The sequence below is a fragment of the Tauraco erythrolophus genome, chromosome 7 (genome assembly GCF_009769465.1).
Source record: "Tauraco erythrolophus isolate bTauEry1 chromosome 7, bTauEry1.pri, whole genome shotgun sequence".
NCBI classification, from domain to species: Eukaryota; Metazoa; Chordata; class Aves; order Musophagiformes; family Musophagidae; genus Tauraco; species Tauraco erythrolophus.
The window spans coordinates 49,140,375-49,142,635 of NC_141471.1; the positions used below are offsets into that span (position 1 = coordinate 49,140,375).

General features: G+C 49.6%; 1 protein-coding gene across 1 annotated transcript; it reads right to left on the reverse strand.

Annotated features, from left to right (window-relative positions):
* Positions 1-347: 347 nt before the first annotated feature.
* Positions 348-2,022, reverse strand: CCR9 (C-C motif chemokine receptor 9). The gene is given in 2 exon segments (XM_009978401.2): positions 348-1,511; positions 2,005-2,022. Coding segments are annotated over 2 exon segments (1,182 nt in total).
* Positions 2,023-2,261: the final 239 nt, after the last annotated feature.

Consider the following 2,261-nt stretch of genomic DNA (forward strand, 5'->3'; position numbering starts at 1 on the left):
GCTTCACCTGCCCCCATGGCTGCGGTAGCTGGGCTTATCGCCTCCCTGCGAGGCCCATTATTTCAGGTTGTGGTCTGAGCTTCAGATGGGCCAGGTGTTTACAGCTGTCACAAAGATAGCTTTTATTCTCTGTCAGTTCTGCTTACAAGTACGGCTCCATTTTGCTGCCCTGTGCAGAAGGTTTCCCTTTCTTTCAGCCAGCAAGCCCAGGCTGCGTCCCACATGGCAAGCATGGGATGCTGAGGAGTCCTCAGCCCTCCCTGCTTGTCTGAGACAGTCTTTGAGGGTAGACAGAGGGTTTCCAAAGAGTTCGATCCTCCTCCAGAGGGGAGAGAGGAGGCACTAACTTACAAGAGGACTTAGCAAGGAGGGGACATAACAGATGAAGTCAAATGAGTGCTGAGGTTCAGCGAGCTTCTCACCTGCCGCCTGCCCAGCATGGCGAAGGACCAGTTTGAGCTGTGCTCCTGGCTGTCGCAGGCAGAGGAGCACTGCTCTTGGCCCCTGCTCCGCCAGCAGCCACTGCTCCGCACCATTGTGCCCAGTGCCGTCCTGAACCTCTCCCCAGCAAAGACGTAGAGGAAGGGGTTGAGGCAGCTGTGGAGGAAGGCGATGCACTGGGTGACCTGCAGCCCAACATCCAGCCGGTCGGCAGCCTGACAGCTGTATGCCACCCTGGTGAAGGTGTTGATGGCTTTGACCAGCAAAACAATATTGTACGGGAACTGAGAGAGAAGGAAAGCGGTGATGATCATGGCGATGATCTTCAGGGACTTTTGCTTGTGGGATCTTTTGGCTTGCAGGAGGGTGTTGATGATAAGAGCGTAACAAATAACCATGACAAGGAGCGGGAGGAAGAATCCGATTGTGACTTTCAAGGCCAGGACAGTAACTCTGAAGATCACACTGATGTTTGGCGGGTATGTAATTTTGCAAACCCATACGTCACCCACCTGCATGCTTTGGCTGTACATGATTTCTGGGACACACAGGCTCACGGACGTCAGCCAGACAGCCAAGCACATGAGTTTGCTGCGCAGGAGCCGCCTTCGCTTAGAAGTTTTCACTTTCGTCACCTGGACAATAGTGACGTACCTATCAAAGCTGATGCAGGTTAGGAACAAGCTGCAGCTGTAGAAGTTGATCTTATACATGCTGTTGACGACTTTGCACATGAAGTTCTTAAAGATCCAGCCATCAGAGGCAACCTTGGCCCAGAAGGGGAGGGTGAAGAGGAGAAGCAGGTCCGCAATGGCTAGGTGCACCAGGTACTGATCCATCATGCTTCTCCTGAAGCGGTATTTGCAATACATGAGCACAACCAGGGCGTTCCCCACTGTGCCCACGGAGAAGATGAGCCAGAAAAACACTGGCAAGAAGGCTCGAGCGAACTGCTTGACCTGCCTCTTGTCGCACGTGAAGTTGGTGTCATTCATCAGGTTTCCATACAGGGATAGCATCCCACTGTCATTCCTGTAGTAATCTAGGCTGGTCTTGCCTGGGTGGGTGACCTGCAATGGGACATCAGGCACATTTGTGTTGAGAGGTGGCTCGGTAAAGCATAAATTTGCCCCCTCCACCAGACGCAGTTGAAGATCCCAAATATATTCCATTTTAGATGGGAAAGCACAAAGGCTGCCAGCGAAACATGGCACGTTTCAGACTGCTTGTATGTGTGGCACAGCAGAGACTTATAAAAATGACCTGTTGAGTAACCAACTTTTTACAAAATAGCAGTTGACAGCCTCCAGCCGAATTCAGTTATTAAAACAGTAGGTGGTGAGAGCATTATCTCTGTCAGATCATTCGAAACACTGTTGGCTTGTCAGCTTCAAATACGTAACAAAATGCAAAATCCCCAACCTGGAAAGAGGTGAGGAAGAAGGCTTTGTGTTACTGCTATGGTGGGACAGCACTGTTGGCTCAAGAGAAGAAGAAAACTGATGGAGGCAAAGAGAGGGGAAAGAAAAACGGAGATTACAAGCAGCGTAGCTGTGTACTCACTACGCTTGCAACAGCCATCTTCAGCCAGATCTTTACTTAGACTTGAAGGAGGCGCCGTAACCTGAAGAGGAAAGATGGGGGAAAAACAACTGATTTGAAACAGCTTTGAAGCAGAACCGTGACTCTTTTCTTTCTTCTTCTTCTTCTTTTCATAAAAACCTCAACCCTTCGAAATGAGTCTGGATGGGAGACAAATAAACCACACAGAAATTGATGTAGCTGTTTTGAATTATTTAGATGTTTCCATTTTTCAAATT